This window comes from Styela clava, chromosome 2, assembly GCF_964204865.1.
Source record: "Styela clava chromosome 2, kaStyClav1.hap1.2, whole genome shotgun sequence".
Lineage (NCBI taxonomy): Eukaryota > Metazoa > Chordata > Ascidiacea > Stolidobranchia > Styelidae > Styela > Styela clava.
In genome coordinates, this window is record NC_135251.1 from 29,755,454 (window position 1) to 29,781,611 (window position 26,158).

Sequence of the window (26,158 nt, forward strand, 5' to 3'; positions counted from 1 at the left end):
GGGCTGGATTTACCAATAGGCTAGGCAGGCTGAAACCTAGAGCCTCGAAATTCGGTTTCGAAGTTTGTAATTCTTTTGAAAACTCGACAAGTTTAAACCCTACAAAAAGTATATATATATATATCAAGCTTTTCAGAGTAGAAAATTCCGTACACAACTGGTTTCAACCACATTGTAAACAGCCATTATTGCGTCGTTTGCATCATAATAAGGGAAGTTATTATTATGCGCATTCTGCTGGAAGTTTCTATGTTAAAGTATGGCTGTAGCGGTTGTTTGATCAAAGAAATTGAAAGAAAAACTGCCTCAAGTAAATTGAGAGATTGGGGAGAATGAAAAGTTTAATGCTTTCATATTTTTAAATTTTAAGCAATTAAATGTGGTGTAGTTTAGAGAGAAATTCTGAGCTCAAAAAAAAAATGAAGGGGCCTCCCATGGTCTAAATCCAGCCCTGAACATCACCAATTTTGGGATAGGTACATGGTGTCAACATATGAACTGAGTTAGGCCATTGGATTTTGAAAGGTGTACCAGAAATGTACATAGTTACATGAAATTCATGAAATATATAACATCCAATTGAAACCAAAATAGGTCTTTTGTTGAACGCCAGTTGTGGTCCCGGTACCGGTATTCCAGTATTCTGTTATCACAAGTAGTTGGAGCGCATATTCCACAGAGCACGGTGCGTTGGCAGAATCTCATGGTCTAGTGAGAATGACGTCATCGGAAACACCGGGCTTATTAAAATTTCAATGAACGATAATTAAAAATCTTGACCATGTTTATCATAATAAAAATATCGAAAAAGATGTAAAAAATATTCTATCCTCAAAACTGCTCACGTATACAATGAAAGATATCTAGAAAATTACATAAAATGCAAATTTCTGCTCTGGTGATCACATTCCCCATAAGAGCTAATGTTAAAAAAATTTTTTTTACATCACTTTTCATTTTGCGCGTAGGATGGGTTTTTAATGAATAAGGTCTATTGATGAGACCAATATTCTCGCAACAGTATGCACACAGAAAAAACAATAATATAAATGTTTAAAAATGTTGGCATTGGCTTGGTCCGATATCATGTTACATTACAACTATTTATAGTATATATACAGTACAAAAGAAATAGTTTTTCGTTTATTTTCTTTGTAGCAACAGCATTTGCATTATGTGCCGACAGTTAAATTTCAATTCACGCTCTTCTTCATTTTCTTGATCCAGAATCTTTCGATTCTGCTATGGTACCTTAATGTTCTTTTTATCGATTAGTTTAGACTTTAGAGGCTCCTTGTTGTTATTCCTTCAGTGCTGGCGTATTGTCTTCATTTCAACCCTTCTGTGCCCCCGAAAACACGACCCTAATATTCGACCGCGACAAAATTGCAGTTATGAGTTAATTCTTCATAATTATTCGTCTATGTTTATATACAGAAACTAAAACATGATTAGGCTTATTATTAACTCTGATTCGTCGAATCCGATCTTTACCGGTCTCATCGCCACTGCTTCACATTCGAGGGATGTTGGGCCGGTTCGATTGAAAGCTCGCTATTGTCTGACGGCTTACGCATTGCAGCCAGGAACAACAGGCTCAAATTTGTTGAAGCCTTTCTTCAGGCATTCCGTGGAACGTACTAAATGTACACTTGCTGTATCACATGATCCGACGGGAGGAGGCAAGCGTTGTATTCTCCTACCTTTTTGGTTATCTGCTATTAAATATTTCTTTTTTTATTCATGCAATATTAATAGCTACGATTTAGTAATAGCGGTCTGCCTTTTTAGATGGAACCCCGCTCTAGCCGCTCACATTACGAGCAATACATTTCTTTCGAATGCCGCAAGCCCATACCGCAAAAAGCGTTGGTAATCGAACCTCGGGTGCACAACAATCGTGACTAAATATACGGTTGTGGTGCAAACATTGATCTCCACACAAGGATACATCTGTATTTTGATCACTTTTTCAATTGTGGTAAAGGATGAGCAATTAAACAAGTAACAAACGTGTATTATGCTGTTTACAACTATGGTTCTCTGTAGCAGGGATCACCAACGCGGGTCGCCCGTAAGGACCCATAGATTTGCCTACAGGCCGGTTCTGAAACTACCTCAAATAATGTCACGTCGTGTCGCGAGCCCGCGTTTTTTTGAGCCATGCGAGTCATTCATTTCTAATCCTTCCATGAATATATTGGGCATTTCCGGGCAGTCGCGACGTTGAGCCGATGAAGCTTGCAGTTGTAACACTGCCAAATGAATGACCTTCCCTTCAAAGCCGATTGAGGTGTGCCAAAATTTTGGGTCCTAGTTGACACAGAGAAATTTTTCTTTGTGAATCAGTCTTTTCTGACATGAACTTCACCAAGAACAAACACAAAACACGCCTCATTGAAGAACATCTGCAGGACTCACTCAGAGTAGCGGTATCAAGTTACACACCAGAGTACAACACACTGGCGGGAATGGGGATAGCCAACCATTGATACTTCTAGAACAGGGTTATGCAACAGGCGGCCTGCCATTTAGTGTGGCCCTTGTCAATACTCGATTAATCCCATCTAGCTTAAAAATTTATTCCGACAGTTTATGTTCAAATAGGTGCTCACGTGGGTGGAAATACATATATATTGATTTTTGCTCCGGTCACTGGGTTAAATTTTTCGCCGTTGTGCCCAGTGCCTATACTGGTAGGGTAAGCGATAGCCTGATTTTCTCCTCTTGCCTTTCCCGCGGTGGCCTGGTTGTCACTAATTCTTTAATTCGTTGTATACACGAAAAAACATTATTTTCAACTGTGGCACAGATGATGTCTGAAGTTGGTTATATGGCCCACGGACAAAAAATGTTGCACATCCCCGTTACAGAATCTAAATGCGCGCACTTCCTGGTATCACACGCGAAAGCAGCAAATCCATTAATTCCGCCGCACATAATTATCCCAACATGATCTGAACCCTCGAACATAAACGATTGAGCCTATACACAATGAACACTGCTATCCAGTCTCTTTAAACATCCTTATATCGGACTTCCAACTACTGCTGCAATTATAGACACGTCGAACCCAGTGTGAAATCTCATTACGTACCTGTATATAATAAACACCGATATCCAGTCTCCTAAACAACGTCCCAATACTGGAATACTCCAGCCCTTGCTCACTGAAACTGTTGCAATATGAACACATCAAACGCAGTGTAAAATCTCATTACGTACCAGTATATATATTCAGTGACACATACAGTAGAACAAAACGTAAAAAATGAGACAATAAAAGCACCGAAGCAGATGACATAACATTACCATGAACTATAAGGTTTAATAAAAAGGCAATGATTAAATCTGGCAGACAAACGAACTCTAGTCAATAGTTATTCGGATATCGAGACCGATTCGGGCAGGATGATCATTCATTTAAAACATTAATGAAAATATTGTCATATGCTTGAAGATCGTAAAACTGATAAAAAATACTAAGATTTACGAGGCCAATGCGGCTTATATTTTTGGGTGGAGAACAACAGATCACAGGCATTCAGATGAACCAAAGCTGCAATTACTGAATGCAATGAATTCACTCCTCAAGCTAATTTAGATGTTGATATTACGTGCTGTGTGAAACCTTGGCAATGATATTGAGCTCCATCATACCATTTGTTCACAGGCAGATTGAGACAATACTTTTCGCTTGGTGAAATTGATAGATTCGGTATGAGTAAAATAACATTTCTGCGAACGTTTTATTTCGATTGTATGAGTATTTTGATCATAAATATTCAGAAATGAATGTAGCTGTCGATTGTTTCTTTTCATACCTTTTGTATATCAGTGAATATGAAAAAAACATTTTGACATAGGAAGCTCTGAATAGGATATACTGTGCGTGATAGCAATACACCAAGTTTTGGGCGACATTCAACAAAACGGAATAAATTTTGTCAGGTTTCCATACAATTTAGTGCAGTCCGAAGACCATCATTTGGAAATGCACGTGAGTTGGAATTATTTTGAATAAGACCTCAATAGCACGGGTGTTAATACATTAAAAATTAATCTTATTTGCCAATTACAATGTAAAACATTGAGGAGCAGTGACCAGATCCATTCTAGAACAGCATAGGTCAATTTTCTGTAACTCATTTCTCAAGTGTCTCGGTGGTCTCATTACTCTGTTCTTGAGTGAGTGAGGTGTTGCTACTATGAGTCAATTTTGATGAAATGTCTGCCTGACAAATTTTAATGATACTCTGGCCAAACTCGATGCAATGGTATTGTTTTGGAACTGGGGATTTAATACTGCTGCTTTCGAAGTGTGGACACACCTTATAATTGAAATAAGAAACAGAGGTATATTGTCCGCCAGACCAGTTAATCATTATCAGAACATGCTTGGACGTTAGGGAATAATCCTAACAACAGCAAATATGTGATAAACAAACTTAGAATTCGGCCCAAGCATGATCTGATATTGAAATCCTGGCCTTGCGTAATGGCAAGAAATGAAGTATGTACATGATGAAGATGCAAAACGGACGACATTCGGTAAAGATAAAAACAACAATATGCTTCGTGAGTCTAAACCTGAATATTCCAACTACACACAATATTTGCACCATGAAAAGAGATGGGCGGAAAATAGAGAATGAATAATTACCTATACAGTAAATAGTGAACAATATTTTCAAATTGTAAAAAAATGGTGTTATATGTTATCTAGCACCAGTTCCACAAAAAGTTACATTACATTAATGAAAAAAAGCAGTCAGGTGCATGAGGAAAACATTAAAACATGTTAATATCCAGTAAAATCAGTACCATTTTATAGTAAATAAGTTCCATTTCTTCATTTCGTTCAAATTTAGGTTACTAATGAATTTAAAAACAGTTGGCACCGAGAACTATGTCATCAAGGGGGCTTTTATTTGGAATTTAGTAATTTATATTCAGTATATCGGAAATTTACACTATATAGCAAACACTAAATGAACCTATTGCTAAATTCATGGCGAAAAGGAATTGGGAAACTGTTCCAATGCAACAAGGCCCCGATGTCCGATGAATCAGTCAGTACAACATATCATGATGGAAAAAACTTCAACATACTGAAATCTCAGACACAATGAACATAAATGAAAATTAAAAAATAATAAAATCTATCCGTCCAAGTCCAACCCAAATCATAACGCAAAGAAAACTAGTATTGCTTATGTTAATAAAAATTCAAAAATAAATTTTCAAGTATTTAGCTAATGGATAAACGAAAACCTAATTATGTTATTTATTGTTTTTCCAACAATATTGGATTGTTGTCCAATTTAAGTATTCCAAGATTTATAAGAAAATACAACTTTTTAATTCGACTTGTTTTCGTAAAAGTAGAACATTGAAGTATAAATTGAAAACCCTTGATAAAAAAAACAAAGTAGTGACTGTAGCATATATCAGTCAAAAAATGTTCCAACATTAACCCCATTCTGGCTGGAGTATTATAAGCATTCCCAAATAAACAAGGAAGCTGTAGAAAGAGATATTACGAAGAACAACATTATTTGAATGGCAGTTGTGTGAGTATTGAAAAAAAAAAAAGATTCGCAACAATATACAAAGACAAGAATGAAAAATCAAAATTAATAATGATAAAAGCAATTAACATGATAGGATGAGGAAGAAATAATAATTTACAAACACGAAAATAATGGTTTAGTATTTAAAATCTGTATAATGGGTTAGTTCAGAAATTTTATATTCATTTAAACAAAAACCGAAGAATAAAAATCCATTTATGTTGGCCAAACTTGTTGGAATGTAGCAGATGCAAAAATAGTCTTGTTTATATGTGGGCTATGTATAAAATATAAAAGGTTGACCCCTAATTCATCTGTTACCATTTTTGAATAGGCATTACAATGGAATGGTTTATCAACCTGACTAAAAACTGAATAGAATAACATACAAACATCTGTGTATCGTCATATTTTGAATATTTGCACCGTTACCTTTCAGTATGTATCACAATAACACCTGCTACATTTGTAGCAATATATGTGTGTTCCATACGTCGACACAATGCGGCGATGATGTACATTTTTCTCAGTATATTTTCCGCATGATTGCTATTCGGATTCATCTTTCAAAAAGCATGCTGTCATCAAAGCTCCTCTCTCGCAAAAATTCATCGTCACAATCTTGCAAAAGAATATCGTGCTCATCCTGCTGAAAATATCCATCTTTATCTAAAACTCTTTCGGCGCACGCATCCAAGTTCGACTCCAAAATATTGGTCTGAAATTGAAAAAGATAACATGCGCATGAGTTATGCGATTTTGACAGTAACTACTTAATATGGTGATGATTCTGAACAATGCACCATCTCTAAAATAAAAGAAATGGGAAAAATACACATTTTCACAATATTGGTGAAAAGGTGAATAAATCAGGCAGAGTGATAACAAAAGAAATTGCAATTTGATTGAAATGAGCGAAGTTTTACTACTTCAATCAGAACCAGGAAAAATTATTATCTATTTATATAAATCTTTTTTCTCAAATCATTGTCATGAATTCAATTCAAACGAAGGTCAATATTGTACAAAATGTAAAACTGCATTTCAAAGACGAACTTTCAATGCTTGATGTTTCGATAATAATAAAGTTCAATGAAATATATAATTCTTTTGTGGGATATGTTATCGGAAAAGGGCCTATTGCTACATGCGAGTTCAAATCAACTTCAAAGAATACACTGTAGTTTTAAGAAGATATTTTTTAAATTGATATGATCAGCATAACATATTTTAATAGGGCTTCATGATACAATTGATCAGTTCATACCTACAACACCGAACTATCCCGAGTCCAGACATAAGCTTATGAAACTCAGAATTGTTTGAGAAACTAGTTTGAAGTGGACTTATAGAATAAAAGTTTGATGGCATGAGTTTTTTCATTCGCAGTATGCTTGATGAATATTTGACATAAAATATGAGATCGCTAGTGAGCGTATTTCTGCTAGGAATAACCATTACGAAGTACATTCATTTAGTATTGCTTTAACTTGTTATGAAGTTGTGACTTTGGAATATAACGTAATGTATTTTTATTAACATTGCTACTGGCAGTTTAATGGAATTCTATAATAAAATCATAATCAAACTGGTAAACAAAACTAAATAAACAAAATAAACCCAATATAATACGGAATTTGGTGTTTTATTCAAGTCTTACAACAACCAAGCATGGAATAAAAATGTATGCTTCAGACGTTGAGAGCTAAGTTTATCTGTAACGTATGAACGGTTGATTATGATTACGAAAGAAGAAAATATATTGAGACAATACTCTGGTTTCATACAATGTATTAAATTTCATCTCTATCCTACACAGCAAAAACAATGAATGAAGAGGGAGTATATTGAGGCAGAAATAATATTTGTATAGTGTTGATTACTGTTTCTTCAAGACCATTCGAGATGTTATTTGTATGGTTGAGTCAACACGTACAAGAATGATAAAATAATACAGAATTAAAAAGAACAGAATGTGTGCGGTTTCTATATATATATTTTGTAGATTGGTTTTTCTTCTTGGGAATTTCTGATTAGATATACCGGTAGTAATTTGAAAGTAATTCATCCAGGATAACGACGTCAAATGATATTTTTTTATTGGTTGCACATACCAATTATTTTCTCTTGTAATTAAGCTAGCATTCAACAAAGACCTTCTAGCCAAAGGAACTACTTCCTTCCTATTTGTTGAATTTTGAAAACAATCATGAACAACAGGAGTATTGTAACCTAAATCAAATCAGATATATCGTTCATGTTGGTTTCTTATCATTATCAATAGCCATAACAAAACAGAGTAGTTTTGCATATGGATAGAAAACCACAACCTCAACAACTCATGAATTTTCACCAAAATGAGCTTGAAAATACAGGGACAGAAATACAATCAGCAGTGACAAAAATAGTAAAAACAAAACAAGCTCCTAATTAAAAACATTAACTATTTTATAAATCACCAAAATATCGTACATTTTTTTTGATCACTGACAAAATTAAAATTCGCCTTCTTCTATTGAGTGACTAAATATCATTTGACCTTTTATAGATTAATACCAATAAAAATGTACCGATATAATTTTGGTCAATATTGACAAAAACTTTGTTAATAAAGATTCCTCGATATGACCCAACATACGAAGCCAATAAACAAGGGAACATTAATAAAATTAAAATAGAAAATCCATTGACAAGGAAGCAACCAACGAAACACTCATTACATAATGAAATATTTTTGCGTAAATAATTTAATCCATTACGAAAAACAAAGAAATGGTATTTATGAAGATGAAACGGCCAATAAAAAAATCTGGGCGCCAGAATAAAATAAAAATACAATTGTGATTTCTATGAATTCAAATCAACAAAAGAATTCCCTGTGCGTTTGAAAACATGACTTGTGACAAATTCATATATTATGATTTTCCACATTATATACATTGAGAAGGAGACCTATCGAGTTATTTGACAAGAATCCAACAAACAAGTTAGCAGTTTGAACAAAATCACATCAGTCCATTTAAAGTACATTGATGATAAGAGAGGGATAAAATGTAAAATACAAATCGATCTGACATAAACTTCCACAGTAGTTAAAATCGTTATGATCATTATCGTTAGGAAAATGCTCCTTCCTCAGGCTAATGGTTTTAAAACTATTACCTCAATATACACGACTAAAGGGATATCATTAAGTGGGCCTAGGCTCTAACTCTGCCAATAGTTTTGATTTCAGTCTTAAGTGTTTTAATTTTTAAGTACTACAAAGAAACTTAAATTAAGTTGTTTTTCACATCATTATTTTTTCAAGATGATGAATACAATATTTTCTCATTCATGTTTCTCCCACAGTGTGGATAATGAAGAAGTAAATAAGGAATATCAAAAAACAGAACAACAAAAGAAGTTGAAAGGGGAAAATGTGTTAACAGAATTTGGCTCAAACAAAAAGGTGTTTTCCAGATTTATGATCATCAGTCACAGTTGAAATTGAAATTTGTACAGGAAAATCATATAGTAATGATTTCTCTGCACATGAAAATGAATTAAATTTGAGGAATAAAAACAACGAAATCGATATTTAACGTCGGAAGGATTCCACAGCACAATATATCAAATATAGTTATTCATATCCATAACCAAAACTCAATTTGCTTACAAACACATGAATGACCGCGAACGACTTTTCGTGTGTGATACTCCTTCATGCAAAAATAAAACAAACCAACAAACAATGGCCGAGACGTTGATGTTTATTTTTCTTCTATGATTCAGCATCGATACATTTCACTTCATCGATAACACAGACAAGAAATCATGAAAAACACAATCCATGCTAGTTTTATCATGCGGCAAGATAAACAAAATGAACTTAACAATATGGGAAGCATGCTGCGTTGTTGTTTATTGTTTTCATTCCAGACTGATGAAGTAAACAAACAAACCGACAAAGCCATGGGAAACTAACCTTGTGATTTCGGAAATCCAAAGCTACTGGCTAACCTGCTGCGTTCAACAATTCGAAATTTTTTGACCTATTCGTTTTTAAAAATATTGTTAGAAAATCTAAGAATAAATTCCACACCATCCTTATTACAACTTTTGACCGTTCATTTTCTGATACTGATTCCAATCTATTTCACAAGATTCCAAAACGAGATAAGTCTCGGCATAATCTAACACTAATTGTTTATAAATACAAACATGTCCACAATTTCAGAAGAAACATTTGGATTTGTACACAACTATTTTCTATTTAACTGACATGGTGCATTGTGTGTTGATTGGCCATTTAAATACATGAATGAGAATGAATTCAACAAAATATTTATCACTGAATAATAATAAAATCAAAAGCTTTAATAACAGTGAAAGTACAATTGGGTGGATTTTTTTTTCATAAAGTAAAATATACAAAATTACTATTGATACAAGAAATCGGCTCCAGGATTTACATTTTGATTATAGTAGGATTAAGATACTGAATAGATTTGGAATATTTGAATTCAAATTTTCTGAAGAAGTAGTTTATTTCCAAAGTCTGTTTGAGCTGAACAATCCATTACCAGAGAAAAGTTTTTACTAACCAGCGATCCACTTTTTCTCGTGTTGTTTAAAACTTGTTTAGAGAGAGGAATTGTTGTTCTAATGTTATCAAGTTCAACGTTCAAACTACCAGAAGTGCTTGAGTGGTTTGAACCAGTTTGTGTTGAAAAGACGTAGCTGATTCTTCGGGTTAAACTCACTCGGCTGATTCGTTTTGATGCCCGTCGGCTGTCTCCTGTTATTTTGTAAATAAAAAATGTTGGAGATAATGTAAACAAAGACTTTCAATATTATTAACACAAGAAAAAATAATCAATTTGAACATTTTCGAAATTAAACGCGAATAATAATTGAGATGTGATATTCATAACTCCTTTAGAAAAATATATTATCAATAATCTAATATCAAAATTCCACTATTTGCAAAATGAAATGTCAAATATAAATTTCTGACAATATCTTTCATTTCTACAATGAAAGAACGAAGATAAAACAGATAAAAATTAAAATATTTATTGTTTTCAACTAGTAATAAAAATATGTATTTGTCAAATTAATGTGAATAGGATTACCAGAATGTTCTTATTTTGTAAAGATTGTAAAAATACAATCTTGCAAGTTATCAGCCATTTCAGTCAGATAAAACAAAAAATATATTATGATTACAGTCACGTTTATTTGTTAAACAAGACAATGGAAGCATACAATACTTCAGGGATGAGCAAAATTTGCCCAGTGCCGCATACAGCCGCATGTAGCAAGGCAAAGATATGTGAGAGCCGCATAAATCTTGAAAATATTATTATTATTAGAATACCGTGAACAGAAAATAATTTTACACAAACTAATAAATAGACTAATAACAATTAATAATATTATAAAGTATTTATTGCCAGGCTAAGATATAACTAGTTGACTTATGTGTTTCCATCCTATTTGCAAGTTTTTGAAATCTTGGGCAATACATAGTCAATGCAGTGCGGGGCATATCACACTGTAACTGAGACTCACTGCAATCAAGATGCAATACCACCAACATTTGACCATTGTGACGTAAGGTTTGTCGCTTGACTGATTCAAATTTACAATTCCACGCTACAATGATTTTCATACTAAAACATAATTTGTCTTAATCATTGATCAAACTTTTTTTAATCACTTAATAAATTTAAAAAAACTGTTACAATACAGTTTCTCTTAGTTAAATTTAGATGATAATTGATGTTAGCGAGAAGAGCCGCATAAAAACTCTCGCAAGCTGCATGCGGCCCCCGAGTTATGGTTTGCCCACCGTTGCATTATGAAGTAAATACAACATTCTATCATGGAGGAGTTAATAATTGTGTACTGACCATTGCTAATGGAGTCAATAACTCTCTCAGGTTTGTTTTCAAGAATGTCATCAGCATCATGCAAAGGTACTGGATCTCTCGGCCAATTGGAAACCATAAAATTAAGCACTTGAATATGACGCTTAAATCCGATGGCAGCAGTCAAATCCAATCTGTAATAAATACATTGTGAATTGTGATATTATCAAATTTTTGAAAGAAATTTTACATAAAAGTCTTCCATGTTATTTACCAGAACCCCATTTTGGTTTAGCAACTAGATGCCACGTTTTGGATGTAAAGTTCAGCATTTTGAAAGGGAATAAAAATTCGGAGTTGAGAACACTGATGATACAGAATTAAAATTATTAAAACATTCAGGGGATTCAATGAATAAAATCTGAGTAAGAGTAAAAATAGTCGAATTTGTGACAAAATACAAAACTTCTATTGTGTAGTTTTTCAGTCATGCTGAAGAATTGCTTAGCATTGAACGGACTATAGTTTCTCTTTTCTCAAGTCTTTGAGACAATTTGTTACTCCCATACTGACCAATGCAAACATCTCACTCTAAGTGACTTTAATGAAAATAAGTAGGTAGTCAAACTTTTGTTGAAGCAAATTTTCAAAAATATAATAAATTACCCTTTGGATGGTCCCATGTTGATTGATCCCAGAAGGACAGGACCAAAACAAACAGCTAAATTTTGGCATGTCATCTTATTTTGCACTTGATTTGCCGAAACTCGTTTGAGGTGGTTTAGTAATGCGTAGAGAGTAGCTCGTTCGGCAGGCGGAAGATTGACTTTTCGCTCAACTTCGAGTAAATTGAAAATAGCACTCTGTCTTCCTGTAGGTATATCTTCATCCATTATCACTCCATCGACAAGGAGATCGGGGAAGTCTACAGGTGGAGTAGGTTCGAAAGGAGATGATACGCTTGTCACTCTCGAGGACGCTGAAACATATCCACAATAAAAGCATCAATTAATTACTTCAAAAATTCAATGAACAATTCTATTGAAAATTTTTCATCCTATATCTTCAACCTATTTCTTCCCACACAAATGTTTCATGTCCACAAGATTAAAGTAATGACATGTCACACTTCACATATTAGCTCATGCATGGCCCATGCCATACAAAAAATGCCGTATGTAGATCGGGCTTAGTAAGGCATTTCAAGTGAATTATATTATTTTGGTGACCTGACTAGAGCACTTAAAAAGCACTTGACCCGCACTAGTCATAAGTGAACATGAGTTTATGAAAAGTAATCAAACTGAACTGTGACAAAACTAAATAACTTCTCAAAGCAGTACATACATATTAGGGATGTGAGTATTTGAATATTTTACTTTTCGATTTCAAATATTCTGAAATTTAATTTAAATCGTGAAATTTCTAAGATATTTATGTCTAATGCTATAAAATATTTATTCCCATACATCAGAATTCCTGACGCATTTTACTATACAAGGGTGGCGATTTCAATATCCTATTCCAAGAAAAAACATCAAGTACAGACCATCACAGTATTAAACTAATATACATTTCAGACATACACCCTAATGCGAGTGTTTCAAGAATAAACAATATGCAAAATACGGAACTAAGTTTTAAATTGACCAAGTTTTAAATTATTATATAAGCTTATTTAGGAGCATTTTCTCCAAACCCAGTAAACTTTCTGCTAAAATCCTTCTATATTATGAATACAAATATTCTGGCAGTGTTCTCCTATAATTTTTGAAATCAAAAATCAGATATTTATTATGATGTATTATTATAATATATTCTTTAAAAATAAAAATTGCGCAAAAAACCACATCAAAATATTAAATTACCAAGAGCGGCACGATAGGAATTTGGCGAATCGCGAAATTTAATCTTTTCTACTACGCAGAGAAAACGTCTTAAAAATTTGGTTATGGTTTATCAAGCATGAAACCTGCCGGTCTATACTTCGCAGCTTTAAAACAGAAAAATTATTTTTTGTTTTAAAGATTCATTAAATATTTAATCTAAATTTATTAAATAGGTGAAATAAAATGAAGTTCAATGAACATAAGAACCGTATAACAAATTCGCATGAAATTTGTTTAATAATTATTATAATGTGTTTTAAAAGCTAAAAAAAAATTTTGTTTTTAAAAAACGCTACTTTGTAAATTAAGACAAGTGAAGGAAAAAACATGAAGGAAACAGACATGTTTCGGCAATTTCGGTAACAAGAATATATTCAGATTATCTGGTAACAGAAATCTTCTTCAAATATCGGTCAATTTTCAACTTTGTTCAAACTAAATTCCCTCAACTTAATCGACTCTTCTTAGTAATAGTTTTAAAAGATGTATCATAAACAATAGTGTTTTGTTCACAATATAGCAGAATAAGCAGACTGTAGCCAATCTTGTTTATCAGACCAATGAACAACGAAAAACATGTTGTACCTAGATTACAATAAATAAACAACGGGATGGATTACCTGTGGAGTTCTCCATTGCAATTGTGACTGCTTCCAAGAGTTCTGGTGGAAAAAGTGGCTGCGGAAGTTCTCTTAAGAAATCTTTTAGTATTCCTGAAAAAACAAAAAATTTCCTAAAAAAGTATAACAATATTAGAACAAAATTAATACAGACTTTAAACTTTCACTTTTTTACATAAAAAAAAATGTTTCGTGCCAAACGACGGTCACAGACCATGAGATTATGATGGTATCCGGTTACTTTTAAAAATAGAACAACCAAAATAAATACAACATAATATTCCAAGCGTCATATTTTAAGAAGTTTAAATTGTATGTCAGATTTATTAATATTGACTATACTAACAACAAACTGCAGAAATTAAAGAGATATTAAAAAAACATTTTTCTTAGAATATCAATGTGACATTTTCAAATTTAAATTTCTAAACGTGCTATTCACAAGAATGAAATTATGACGTTTAATCATATACGACTCTATCAATTCTTATTGTAATTAAAAATTTGCATTGTAAAATTCCTAGATCACAGAAAGTTAAATGGATGTGATGGATTATAGGATTGATCAAACAAATGATATGATATAGATTATAAAGCATGGGCCATAAGTAAAACAATCTCTCGATAATGGTCTAACCCGATCGAACATAAATAAAAAATATTTACTGCCCAAAGTATTATCCTATTAACAAACTTATCTTTCAAGACATCACCTTGTGTGATTACAGGCATCCGTGCAAGACAGCAAGGCTGCTTTGATGAAAAAATATAGTCGGATTATGCTCAACTAAGCAAGCATTCAGCGCGAATCATAATACCCGAGGCAACATTCCTCAGTTAAATTCATGTTTGGCTATTTTCATCTCTCGTGTGCAACGAAGTGATGCTTGAGGGTATATTACTTAACAGGTACGTACAAACATTCCACGCGTTTATTTACACCTCAACAGGCAACAAGCGGCTCTGTTCATTCTTATCTCTAATAATCCCTTACTGCATTTTAGTGAATGAATCGACGCTTTATTTGTTCACGCAGTTCAAATATATTCTAGATAGAATTACACTTGAACCAACAATTCAGTCTATGATAATTACAATTGCCAACAATGTGAATAGTAAATAAAAGATTACAAATTTGTCACAATATGTCCGGTCATCAAATAAACAGACAATAGACATTTATTATAATTGTTGTTTTGTACAGCTTCTCTGTAAATACAAATGACAAAAACACACACTTTGCGAAAGTGAATTCAACAGCATTTCAAGATAAATAAAGTTGGATTGTAGAGAAATAAGACTGTGAATGAATTGTAAATAGATTTCTAGTAAAAAACAGATTTCCAGGATATATGAAAATCATATATACCAAGAGCTTTTTTGTCACAGTGACCATATATGTTACTATGTTCCTTCCAACCAACCACTTATTGAACTGAATTCCATCATACTTACAAAATGACTAACTAACCGGCATTTTATGATTGAGGTTAATGAGTAAGTTATTGAACGTGACTGAATGTTTGTCTCTGAATGATTAATAATAAGTACTACAAAAGGTGAAATATTTTTGAAATGATGAATCACGTTTTACTAGTTGGTTACTATTGTTGGCAAATTCCATACATTTTATTAGAATGTTGAAAGGATTTTTTATTTTATACTACACGCCTAATACAAGCAATTGGATTATAGTCTCATATTATTTGTAAGGCAGTAACTTGACACCAATTATAGAGTGAAATTGAAAGCGACCAGACAAAAGTCATTTATCAATCAATCCATCAAAAGAGGACACTGGACGTTTGCACAGGTGTAAACATTACTTGATATCAACACTGCGCAAGGATAACCAATACAAACAATTCACTTCTAAAATGTATACAAAAATCAGCCATGTTTACGGATGAGACCTAATTTAATATATCTGAGAGACCAAATAAATGGATAATTGTAAGAATGAATTCGTTTGATACTATCGCAATCTATGAGCCAAATATTTTAAAATGTAAATGAAGCCACCGATACAATAAAGATTTACATCAAAATGTGATAATTTGTATCCAAAACTCATACTTAGTTGAGTAGGCCTATCTGTTGATTGACTTGTTGTAGAAAAGATAAACAGAACATTTCTATTTGGTCCAATACAATAAGATTTATTTCTGGATCTATTTTTCTGAGTATATGGATATTCAGTCACATAGGAATATTGCAATATTATTCTTGAACTTAACTGAAATTTTATTCATGATAATATGATGCCAACCTGTTATTACGTTGACGTCAGGATAATTCTCCTGCGATAAATCCACGGATTTAGAGTTGTCTTCATATTTCTTTCTCAGTTCTCTCTTAGCAATTGCAGAACCACAAAGACGATAAATACCAACCACCTAAAATTTGAGATACATATTTTTTGACAAAATATTTGACATTAAATCTAAATAATATATACTAATGTATAATTTTATTGAATCCAAGGTGCATACGTAAAAATTCGACAGGTGGAGTAAACATATCTATAACATACAGATACACGGTTTATCTTTGTCTGTCTTTAGTAAATAATAGTTTGTATGTTAGAGAAAGCTGCATTATCATTACCCCTAAACTGCAAACATTGTGAAAGTCTTCCAATTGAATCAGATTATCAGATAAATATAATATCATAAATCATAATATTAAGTGAACATCATGACATAAAATAGACACTGGAAAGCAGAAAAATATCAATATTATCAAAGATGAAGAATTTTAGGAATTTTGTATTACTCAATCTACCTTATAAAAATAGTTATTATTAGCTCAGTACAGATTTAATAATGCAATAATTTCCGCACTATATATTTTACTATTTAACAATTTGTTATGTAGCATTTCAAAGAGATATGAATTAAATCCAGCTGGTTTTATTATTGATTTTATTACTAGTTATACCATTTAGCAAATTGCTTTACTCAATTTTATTATCCCTATATTTATGACAACAGAGTTACAACCTTTTCAAAGCAGTGTGCACAGTTTCCCAATATGCTTTTAGTTAGTCAGACAATAGAAATGTGACAGCTGTCCTGGAATTTACGACCTATTTTTCTGATTATTTAGAGAAACTGCTAACATTTCTTTGATATATGTTAAACAGATGTGAAAAACAGAATATTGAGAAACATATATATTTTCAAGCAGACTTTTATCTTTAGATGTGTGTTATTAAAAAAATCCATGGCCATACCTGATGAGATGTTATTTCATACATTTTATACATCTTGCTATACAAACAAGCTCAACCAATTCACAACTACATATCAAGATAATTACATTTGGAAATTTCTGTTTGGTTTTAGATAAACAAATAAGAACATGATGGTTGATAAATATGCTTAGTAATTATAATACTAATTAGAGAGCATTCCAGAGTTTTATAGCCAAACATCAATTTCCTATGGAATTAAAACTAATGCAGTATTAGGAGTTAATAATTCACATAAGGATATAAAGGAAGTAATTGACTACATCAATTAGGAAGTTTGTCAAGAATAGACCATGCATGACACAGACCTTGTGATATGTTCCAGTAATGATTTATAAAAAAACTGAATTCGCAAATGGACTGACGAAGAAAATGAATTTCTCTCAATAAAATACTTCAGTCTTTAATCCTACAATCTTAAATTAATACAAATAAAGCTATCCAGTATCGAAACTGAAACAATTTCATAATTTATTTTTTGAAACCTACCGTAATTGTTTTAAAACTAGTCTTTTTTTTTGGACATGAAAAAAAAATTGGATATTAAATGAGCAAAACTAGATGAGGCGTATAACGGTATAAGTATCAGAAGAATCCACTAGTGAAACTAAAAAGCCAAGTGGATTAGTCTATACTCTATAGTGGTGTTAAAAAAAATTTGGTTGAAACTTTTGTCTTCACACTTCACTTCTAGCTAAAGACTTTTACATTCCACTCCAAATATTAAATACCAGCTTTGTCAACTACATTTTATGGGGTGAAATTATGTACCTTTGACACTTTCAACTAGTCTTTCAACTAGTTTTTATTGGAAGTTAAATATTATATTTGAGCCATTGACGTCATACAGAGTATAGTATTGCGGAAAAGTAAAGGTATATAAAACTTAACAGCTTTCTTGAGTATTTCACGCTATAAATTCCAGGCCATGTATTTTATTTCAGGGCACAACATGCTTTTAAATAAATATAATAAATTTAATAAAATGTTTATTTAAAAATTTCCATATATACAGTTTTATTCTTCCAATTTTCAAAATTACTTCTTTAAATAGACAGTAACAATTATATCTAAAAATAGGGGACTGGTTTTATGGTATACAAAACAGTATATTAGACTGAGTACTCTTAACTTAACACTACATATGATGATTTAAAATGAACATACCGACATCCCTCTAGCCTCCACCTCTCTAATGCAATCATTAACGAGCAATGGAATACTAAGACCAGATTGTTCTCTATCTAATATGCTTTGTAAATCGGCACCAAATACTTTAGGACCAGCCATAGTCGATGGATCTTCAACGCTCAACTTAAAAATAAAAGAATTATATTCATTATAAAATATGACTGTTTAAATTGAAAACAATTCATTTTTTAGAAATTTACATTTACACAATAAAAAATAAAGACAACATATAGAAATGTTATAAGTGCATAATTAGATAATATACAGCAATCAAAATAATTTGATCAAAGTATTGGCAACTACAATTTAAGAAAAATATACAGAGATAAAAACTGATCTTCAGTTTCGCTTCAATATGTGAAAAACAGTGCAAGAATATTACTCATCCATCAATTATTAAAAATCTCCATTATGGGTACCGACTACCAGATGTTTCCAGAACACATAATGTGCAAATTTAATTTACCTTGATATATAAAGTTCCACGAGGTTCTAACTTGACAGCTAATTTGACAGGTACTCCAATGACGCCACACAATAAATCTGATATAGGTAAGGTTGATTTCGCTAAAGTTTTATGGTGATTGTTTCCGTGTGCTTCCCATGAGTACAAAGTGATATGGAGATCATAGGCATCTTCCAATTTTGCCTGATGAATAAAATATTACAATCAAGTATATACAAACTGACTAATGATATCGATAAATATGAAACGACGATTTATTGAATCAAATTAGTTTTAGCAGTATAAAGAAAATTACCTCATAACAATCATTCCATGCTACAGATCCGCGACATGGTTGCATCCTGGTCCTTATTCTGTGTTTAACATCGTCATCCACTTGTGCAATGCAGTAAACCTCACTTACTGTTTTCTTGATGTCTCGAGCTCCATACAATGTGATAACAAGAGAACCTACAATAATGACAATTTGGCAACATAAAGGAAAAATTATACTGAAATATAACAATAAAGAATTGAAAAAAAAAGTATCAAAAATTCCTAATATTTTATTCACTTTAAAATATCTCAAACAAGTAATCGAACTCTACATGATGTAAGACCACAGTATGCCTACTTGTAAAAAATTTCACACATAGAGGCGTCATTAAAAACTTAATTGCTGCTTATTAAGTACTCCAAGAGTTTGGTTGATCCGACCGCAAAAGCTACTTAAAGTTCAATTCAGATCTGAAGGAATACTAAACAATTCGCAAAGTTTTGCCTACTAGGATTGACAACTAATTACTGAAAAATATTCATTGATATTGGATGTTTACCAGCGATAGGTGTTTGTGAGTATTTGCCATCAGCATTCGGAACAGGTGGTTTGTATTTCTTGAAATCAGATAAATTGAGAGGTTTTATCGATGGATCATGAGGTCGATTGTCAGTAACAAATTGACAACTCAGTCTACGTTGATCCTAAGAAACGGTACAAAAATATGTAATATTTTGGCTAATAAGTCAATATCTCCATTGCAAGAGACAACAGTCAAGGAAATATTAAATGAGCACGAGAGTTATTTTAGTATATAACTGCATTTTCAAAAATAATTGCAGCACTAATTATATCGAGAGTAAAAATACAATTTTTTAGTGAAACAATTAAAAATAGCTCTACCTCGCCAGATTCCAAATGGTATCGATCAACAACTGATACTGAATCATTCAAACCATCTGTGGAAGGTGGATCAGTGGTATCGCCATCAGAACTATGGAAAATTAAATAATGAGTTACGTTCAATTTCAGTAAACACATTTGTTCTTTCAAATAAGATAATATTATGAATCTTAAATCGATATGTAAGAAATAGACATTCGAAACACAAACGCATCATTGTATGTAATATATATATATAAAATAATTGTTATCATTTGTTACATTCCAAACGAGATTATTTCAACAATGACAACAATCACTTTATTTCCATTTACAGAATTGTATTAGTAACGTAACTTGATAAAATATCAATAACAGAAGCAAACTATTGACATAGCGAGGACAGAGCATGGTTAAATTCATATTTGAGATTTTCCTCTCATCTTATACAGGCAAGAAATAAGATATTTATAACAAATTATGCATGTTAGTGTGATAACTACATGCAGAGAGACCTTTGAAGCTTGGCCCAGACTCGGCAAATCTCAACAGCCTGACTAGGTTAGATATATATTATTCTCTTAAATCAACACCTTGAGCAAACAGATGACTTACGTTCAGCACGCGCGTCAATATAATAGTGAGCCAATATAAAAAATCAAAAGAGAACAGGTGGACATGAAACAACAATGCATGGAATGCCACTTCCTCAAACAATGATCGTTGACAGTTGTCTAATGACCCACTCTTGATTTAAGTATAACTACCACCGGCATAACAAATCCTAACATAAATTTGTGGCTAACACTAAAAGCCCACACCGCACTTTCCCTTTATTGTGATATATTGATTAATAGCCTCCAATTATAAAGGGTGATAAAACGAAATACCGGAAAATTTCAAGCTGATATTACCGATATATTAGCCAATATAAATAACGCCTGCGCATTGTTCAAGTATGTTTAAATTAAGGACCTCATTTTGTAATAATCCCATAACATAGAAACATGTTATAACAATGTAAACATTGAATAATTTTAATAATAAAATATCTCCACACAACAATTGTGGTATATAGTCTTATAGTGATATATAGATGAACTTATTAAACATTCCACCATGAAGAAATTTACAAATATTATTACACAAGCAAGCCATCACTGTTTTTAATATGGTTTCGAAATATCTATCATCACTATGAAATATACACAATCTAAACAAGTTAAACATGAATTATCATTCATGAAATTAACCAAAGTAAACTCAGTTACACATTGTTGTAACAGGTCACTGGTCTAATGGGCATTGTCATAACAAAGAAGAACAACAAAAAATGATCAGGCCTACCTTCCCTTCTTCTTTATTATTCGTTTTGTAATTTTCTTGCCGATTCTGTTTTTCCGTAACCGGGGTGGGGATGTTACTTTACTCCAAAAAGTTCTCGATGATGGATCTGATGATAAAATTTGATTAAAAAATACGTTTATTGCGCAATTACATTTTTCTTTTAATTATGTGTGTGCCAAATTATATTGAGAATAAAAATATATCTCATTGTTCGATGAAAGAGCATGTTTGTGCAGATCAAACAACAAGTAAAAATGTAATACATTTTACAAGAACATGAAATTATTATTTGCATTTCAAATAAAGACATCTTTCTTTCTGAATCCTCAAATAACTCACTAGAAATAGTTCTTTGATGTGTTGGAGTTGAAATCACTGGTTGTTGATCTGCTTTTGAATCTTTTCTAGATTCTTCATAACTGAGTGAACTTTCAAATTTCAGAGGTTGTTGTAGTTGTAGGACTTTGAATAAACTTTTGGGGCTTTTTTCTATTGGACTTCGGTCCAATGAAGGCCCAGGCAATATATAGTTTTCATGAGGTAGAGGTGTAGTGGCAACAATATGGGAGCTAGCAGTTGATGATTCAGACGACGTTCTGCGACCGGTGTGATGTGACGACATCTGTAGGAAAATGAAACTAAATATTGGATTAAGTTAATAATGCATATTATTCATTTTATGTAAATGATTTTTAAAATTTATTTTTGCCCAAGTTTATACCTTTCACATCATGCATTGAATCCCAAAATGTCTACCACAAAGTCCGCTACTAAATTTGAAACTATAAACTGAAAAATGGAGTTAAACCTACCTGACTGTGCTTTTCAGAAAATGTAAAAGCATGTTCTCCTGCTCGTGGAGGAACATCGGGAACTGCACTTTCAGATATATCGTTACGTTTTTTATTTCCCCAATCAAGTCTTGTTTTTAGTTCTGGAGATATATCCTTGCCTTTATCCAACCATTCACGTCGTTGTCCAACCGTTATAACATGACCAGGTTTAAGATGTTGCAAGGAAGATGCAGCAATTTGTGTTGTATGAGGCATCAGTGGTACTGTAGAGTTTTCCACAGAAATTATCGGATTGGTACTATGTGCCCCTGTTACATTTTCTCCTTGTATCCGAGTTACTTTCATGGTATCCTTATGATAATCACTGCTTTGATGAGCCTCGTCATTAGCTGATGTAGCAGTTGATACATATACTGCATTTACAGTAGGCAGATTTTCGCTGACTTCACTCGATAAAGAATCTTGTCTACGATACGGTATAAACAAGTGAGCACATCCATCCACTTGCACCTCATCCCCAGGTGCTTCTCCCAGTTCAGAGGCCGCTACTTCATCATATTCTGGATCATCCGAAAAGGGAAGTTCAGAAGTACTTGGAAATTGTGGTGTATTGGACATGCTTGTGTTTGGAGAATCACTCGTTCCTGAACAATCTTCATTGTCAATACTTGTGCCTGTCGTACTGTCATTCTCAGAATTATTTGAAATAATTTGATTAAGTGGAGCCCAGTAACTTGCGGGTCGAAAATCACTATTGCTGACTTTCGAATTTTGACAAGTTATAATGGAAGGTGGTTGAGGTTTTTCAAAACTATTTATAGCATTCAATAAAATTTGAAATGCTTCGTCATATTCTATTTCCACCCTACCTTTCGGTTTACTATGAGAATCAACTTCATCTGGCGAGGGCACACTATTCACTAACGTTGAAGGAAAATTATTGTCATAAACACTAGGTATTGCCTCCTCTCTTGTGTGATTTGTATTTAGAGAATCGGAAGAACATCTTGGAACTTTTGAACTTGAAAAAACAGAATCTTGTGAACAAATAGTTACTGAGGTAGGAGATTTGTTTGGAGAATGACAACAATCCGTTTGCGATGTGCTAGAGTCTGTTGAAGTACATTTGCAATCACATTGATCTGTAGAAATCTTTTCTTCATTATTGTTATTGACAGAAATGTACTTCGAGCGAACACTAAGTACCAACTGCTGATGATAATCCATCATAGCAGCAACTTCTGTGAGAGAAAGTTCGCTGATATCCCTGTGGTTTACCAAAAGAACTTCATCCCCGTTTCGTAAAATACCTTGTTTGGCCGCAACACTGTCTTGGGCCAATCTAGATATCACTATGCAAGAACGTGGTATTGTTTTTTTATCGCCTTCGCTATCAGAAAAATTTGATGAATTAGAAACATTACGTTTCACTTCCTTAATGTAAATACCAAGCGTTTCCCCAGGTTTACGGTGAACAGTAACTGTTCGTAAAACAGAGGCAGCATGCTCATTTTTTTTCATACTAATACTAATTCTTTCCAAAACACGTGCCAAAGTTTGCGTGGGCCACCTTCGGGCACGTCTTGGTCGCTTCTTTTTTCCTTTTCTTCCTGTTGTTGAATTGTCCTGAGCAATTATTAAGTTTTCACCAGATTCATTGATAGCGCCAAGAACCTGTCCATTTCCAGACTGGATCACCGGCTGACCATTTTTCTTTTCCACTATAATTGAATCATTTTGTTCTTGTTTCTCCTTCTGATTTTTTAGATCGTATTGACTTACACGAATATCTCCCTGCAATATAAATATTTCATTTTGAATATACTTATAATATAAATTACTCATAGTCTAATACATTTCTGCTTAATCGTATTCTAAAACAGTACAGCACACTATCCAAATTTCAAGAATCTCCCTCCATTTGGCTCAATAAAACAAACACTCTATGTGTCCCACAAACGAGGAGCGTCTGGGAACACCTCAGATGCTTCATATCACGCCATGCTTGTCTCAATAATAATCTAAATTAATGGCGGCCGTCACATGACCAAAATTGCCGTTTTTTGCTAAAGACTCTCGAATGTTCCGTTAATATTATTATTCCTTCGGTAAATCGGATTATTTTTTCTCAAGGAATTCAATGATGACGTTACTAGATTGCACTTTTTTGTAGTATTTTGTGCAACTTCATTATACTGTATTATTACCGAGACAATGTCACCAGATTTGTATAGTGTGCCGTACTGTGAAATGACAAGCACAACCAATTTGATTTAAAACAAAATTGTAGCATAATTGCATTTGAATAACAATCCTTTTCAATATCAAATTATACAAGAAATACTAAGAATGTAAACGTATAATGAAATAACATTCATACCTTGCGATTAACTGGATTCCGCATGCTATTCGACAAAACATTATTGCGTTGCAGTCGTTTGCGTGAATTATGTCCATTACTGTTTCTTTCTTCATTCTTTTTATTGATATCCACATCCAATGCATTTTGATGGGAGCTTTGGAAACTATTACTTCTCGGTTTCATTTTCGACAATGGTAATGTCAAAGTGCGACGTAGCCGATTAAGAGTAACTCCATTTGGTGTTTGAGATTCTGAAGTCATGGTGGCTTATCAACATACATTATCATAGACTTGCCACGACAAAATAATCTGTTGTCAGTTATGACTTGCTGAAAAGTTTTGAAATCGCACAAATAAAAAGTTACCAAACGATAGTACATTCAGACAGTACCGGTAGCCTACGGTACCGGTATGTTATTATCACACTGTACTGCTGTATGGTAAAGGTAAAAAGCCTGACAACTAACAGAATTCTAGCACTCTAGTCTGCTTTGCTGAGATGCCGGTACCGGTACTTCAAAAGACAATATCGGATTTATTTTATTTTGATACCGGTACCTCAATACCCCCGGTACAAATCGCACGGTCAGACGGTGACTAAAAAACTTTGCTGCTGAACCACAAACCGGGACCTGTTGTCCGTCAGCCGTCTGCTGTACCGTATTCAGGTGCACTTTAACAGAAACCGAACCAGCTCCCATAGTCCTAAGCTCAACGGTACCGGCATATCAACTATCTGTTACTAATGTTCAATTTTCATTTAGTAGGCGTACAACCCACACCACTTCATGTACGTACAGACGAATGGCGTCGGTAGGTCGGGCACTGATCCTTATCCTAACATAAACGTCCGTAAGCCAGCAATTCCAAATGAGATTTTTTTTCGTGCGTTTGCATGTCAGCATGTGGGCGTTTGCAATAAGTGGGAGCAAAGCCCATATATACCTGAGCGGGAGGGGATAACTCTGCTGGCAACAAACCGGAAGGCTACAAAAATGCAATACTGTATATTAGCGGTGTGCAACATTTTTTATTGGAGGGCCAAATACAAGTAACTGGGTGAATCCGCGGGCCGCACCTTTATTTAATATAGACTTTCTAGTAGTTGCACACACAACAATTATTTATTTTTACTAGTGATCTTACGGCATAATTAGAGTTCTTTGCAGAAATAGGGAGTTGAACTAGGGTTGCCATACGTCAGGTTTTTTCCGGACATGTTCGGGATTTTAGTGGTCAAATTTGCGTCAGGGAGAAATGTTAAAAAGTGCTTAAATGTCAGGGATTCCTGAATACATTGTATTCCTGCTACAAATCCTCCAGATATGTCACATGAAGTCTTTATTGTGATATTCATCCAGATAATCGTGATGGCACGTGTGATCCGTATTGTCAGCATTTTGTAATCGGTATTTTGGTTACACTGCCGATACCTGTACTCTACTATCATTTTTCACAGAAACAACCTATATTTGATTCAATATAATGCAACAATTTTGCCCTTGTGTTTTGTTCTTTATTCATTCTATTCTCACGAGAAAGCAACGGCAGCTTGTGCCTCCGGATTTATCGCGACTTTTTACCATAATATAAGTGTTTTGCAGTGGCGTCGCGTCAATAGGGCCAACCGGGGCAATGCCCCGGTTGTTTTTTCGGTATAATAAAAAATA

General features: G+C 33.3%; 1 protein-coding gene across 2 annotated transcripts; it reads right to left on the reverse strand.

Annotated features, from left to right (window-relative positions):
• Positions 1-3,200: 3,200 nt before the first annotated feature.
• On the reverse strand, positions 3,201-24,833 carry LOC120336358 (uncharacterized). 2 transcript variants are annotated; one of them, XM_039404029.2, is made up of 16 exons: positions 24,507-24,833; positions 22,145-23,920; positions 21,672-21,954; positions 21,333-21,438; positions 20,007-20,097; positions 19,663-19,807; positions 19,143-19,297; positions 18,848-19,030; positions 18,358-18,504; positions 16,207-16,333; positions 13,938-14,030; positions 12,095-12,407; positions 11,471-11,622; positions 10,160-10,353; positions 9,541-9,607; positions 3,201-6,291 (listed from the first exon to the last, which is right to left on the reverse strand). In XM_039404029.2, exons 1-16 carry the CDS (start codon positions 24,747-24,749, stop codon positions 6,239-6,241), a joined length of 4,128 nt encoding a protein of 1,375 aa, XP_039259963.1. In that variant the 5' UTR covers positions 24,750-24,833; the 3' UTR covers positions 3,201-6,238. The 2 variants fall into 2 exon arrangements, with proteins under 2 accessions (XP_039259963.1, XP_039259962.2); XM_039404028.2 differs by lacking the exon at positions 9,541-9,607 and having other exon boundaries at positions 24,507-24,832.
• Between the last annotated feature and the right edge of the window lie 1,325 nt (positions 24,834-26,158).

What these genes read in the sequence shown, in the direction of transcription:
- LOC120336358 (XM_039404028.2), bottom strand. Translation starts at nt 24,749, where the DNA reads ATGACTTCAGAATCTCAAACACCAAATGGAGTTACTCTTAATCGGCTA. An exon ending in TGGAGGCTAGAGGGATGTCG is followed by an intron (nt 16,334 to 18,357) that starts GTATGTTCATTT and finishes CTCAAATTTTAG; the next exon opens with GTGGTTGGTATTTATCGTCT. An exon ending in TATTGACTCCATTAGCAATG is followed by an intron (nt 10,354 to 11,470) that starts GTCAGTACACAA and finishes ACAAAATAACAG; the next exon opens with GAGACAGCCGACGGGCATCA.